The sequence below is a fragment of the Echinococcus granulosus genome (genome assembly GCF_000524195.1).
Source record: "Echinococcus granulosus chromosome Unknown EG_S00058, whole genome shotgun sequence".
Lineage (NCBI taxonomy): Eukaryota > Metazoa > Platyhelminthes > Cestoda > Cyclophyllidea > Taeniidae > Echinococcus > Echinococcus granulosus.
This window is the reverse complement of record NW_020170438.1, coordinates 347967-350847: the sequence shown is the minus strand read 5'-3', so window position 1 is coordinate 350847 and position 2881 is coordinate 347967. Positions and strand designations below refer to the sequence as shown.

The following is a 2881-nucleotide window of genomic DNA, read 5'->3' as shown; positions in this document are numbered from 1 at the left end:
CTGAGATCTGCACTGGCATCCATGTTGCATTTGGTTGCGAGTAGATCCACTAGTCGCTGCAACATTAATGGTTACAATACAAACCATGCAAACTTAGATATTTGGAGATGCAGCTCTACGAAGCCAAACCTGTTATCTGCAAGATTCACATCCCCTGTATCTTCACACTCTTCTCATTAATCGAAGTCTCTTCCGGCCCTCTTTGTTTTGAATGCCCTCTATATCCTCAATACTTAAACTCTGCCACTTGTGAGAGGCCAGTGACGCCATATTTACATTAATTCCCACTAACTTCTTCTCAATCACCTCCTACTTCCTTACTCTTTTTCACTTCACGTAGGATATAGGCAGAGCATTCAACCTGACGCAGAAAAAAAATGGAAGATGGGAGGAGAAAAAGAACAGGATACGTTCTTTTTGTGGAAGGCCTACCATTTCACCCAATAATAATCACTCAAACATAGCAATAAATACTTATCCGCGTTTAAATGGCTTGTGTTGTAGCATTTTCCCTCACCAGTAGCCAATCACAGTCAGCATACTTTACCTGTCACCCGGTTCTTTTTACTGCTCGCCACTCATACATCCATCGATCAACAAGTTACAATCTTATGAAACGCGAAACTGTGATTTGCTCTTGAAGGTCAAACTAGATGCTCCTTGCCTTGGAGAGAAAGTAATAAATTCAGGCTCTCATTTGCAACGCCTCTAACCTATCCCCCAACCGCCCCAATTTACAAAGGAAAATTAATTCGAAGGTACATCAAGACCGTGAAATAAACCTCTTCAATTAGTCAGTCATTCAGTCAGTCAACCTCAGTCAATTTACTGCTCTGTCAATGTATCAGATTAGAAATGAAACATACTAATCCTCTCCCTACATTTGGCCAATGCAACCACCAGAATTGTATATTTTGTTCTCTACTAAAGCTTCCATGCTTCATATATTCCTGTTCAATAGCAGTAGTAAGCAGAGGTAATTCTTCGGCATGATTTCCTATACAAGTACGACAATTACGTAAACGAAAAAGTTCTGGATTTCTTTAAAAGAATTTGAATAGAAAATGCAGTCAAACACCAAAGGGTATCAGGTGTCAAACAATGTCCCAATATCTACTTTCGGCCACCATGAATGATGAATTTGTCGGCCATCTGCGTTCAAACATTCGATGGTCAAACATGTTATAAATATTGTATAGGTGAATGCTCAACTTAAATGCCAATAGACCCAGGTACACGTCTTCGTGTACATAATTGTACCGCGTGTACGCTGACCCAATCGCCATGTCGTCCACGATGTCAGCTCCTATCAACTGGCAGAATCCGCGAGGATAAGCACACATTACGTCCCATGGAATTTCCCGAAATGAAAGATACAGCTTACTTAGTGGTGATCGAAATGCTCCATCGCTTCTTGCTATGCGACCGAAAATCGATGTCCTCCTTTTGTCTCTTGGAACCGAGGCCAGGAATTTCATCAACATGGATACATTCATCCTGTGGTCATCGTCGATTATCATAAACACGTCATTATGTAGTTTATCACAGAAGGCCGAAATCCAACGAAGGTTCGTCACCGTTTTCCATGTGAGATTGTAATAGGTGTCCTCGTAGTCTGCTAGCACAATGTCGTCGTATTTCCGCATCTCCTCTTCGATTTTCTGCATCACTTCACTGCCTCTTCCGATGTATTTATCCATCATGTCACCAGCTGGTCCTCTCAATATTAGAGTATGACCATCGCGGTAGAACATGCGTCCTCCATACTGCCTTGGCACACCAATGCTAAAAACAACTCCCAGTTTTGTGTTGGGATTGAGGTCTTTCTGGCGTTGCATAAATGCACGGAACTGTTTCCGTCTTTCCCAACCGAAAACTCCACTTTTAACAATTATCACCAGGTCGTATTTGGTGCTTCCTGAACAGACTGATTTGCTGGTATTCAGAATGTGAATTGGGAAGTTGTAATTGGGCATCTAAAATGAGAAAAGAAGATGATTTATTGTCCTGGTTTAACCTTGGTTTGCAGATGCCCTTTAATAAATAGGTTGCTGAAGCAACTACTGGTTCGCGCAGGCATGATAATACAGGATATAGGGTAAGTCCTGCTGAAAAATACACCCTCAGCTGGGTGGGTTTGAGTCAGTTTATAATATCGACAGACTCCGTAGTTATAAATGCCCACAATGAATTTAATTCTAGAGTTGAGGCGTTAAACTTACCACAGAAACAGGAAACCCAGATTTAATTGCCTTAATTTCGTACTTAATTGGGACATCCTGTGGGTAGGTTCGATAGACGTTGGGATATATAGCCCGCTTCCAGATGGACCGATCATAGTCGCCGATTTCCTCAAAGGAAACCCACTTTTTACCCGTAACATTACGAAAAAGGCTCTGAATTAGATAGGTAGTGGTTGAGCTATTTTCCGAAGCATTTGTCCGCAGTTTCGTGCAGAGTGTAAGATTATAAGCGTTGTTTTCAGTGCGAATATGGTCCAGGGTTAAAGGCGGCCATCTGCAATGAATCGTATTGGTGTATGGCAGTTTTATCTCATTGGCGGCTCTAGTGGATCTTGAGAAATTCCACATGTAGCAAATTATTAAACAGACGTTAAGGCAGCAAAAAACCTTTCCTAGAAATCGTGCTGTTCGTAGCATTTTTTAAGTAGATAGTGTTACACTAATTAAGTGGGTTCTCGTATTTATTGCAGCCCAGTCTTGCTACGCATTGGCTTGATTAATTGCCACATAAGGTCATTTAGAGAAGAGTACCAAAGGCTAAGTGCGTCATGTCACAATTTCAGGTTTTACTACGTTGTATGTGAGCCCTAACTTCACGCCGTAGGAGTTCTATCAAATGTTGATAACCTAAGTATAGA

At 41.4% G+C, this 2881-nt stretch overlaps 1 protein-coding gene across 1 annotated transcript; it reads right to left on the bottom strand. All coding sequences in view use genetic code 11, as the record gives it.

Annotated features, from left to right (window-relative positions):
- Positions 1-1094: 1094 nt before the first annotated feature.
- On the bottom strand, positions 1095-2591 carry EGR_06522 (UDP-GlcNAc:betaGal beta-1,3-N-acetylglucosaminyltransferase; the record flags this gene model as incomplete). Its single annotated transcript, XM_024495771.1, has 2 exons — positions 1095-1976; positions 2223-2591. 2 exons carry the CDS (start codon positions 2589-2591, stop codon positions 1095-1097), a joined length of 1251 nt encoding a protein of 416 aa, XP_024349835.1.
- Between the last annotated feature and the right edge of the window lie 290 nt (positions 2592-2881).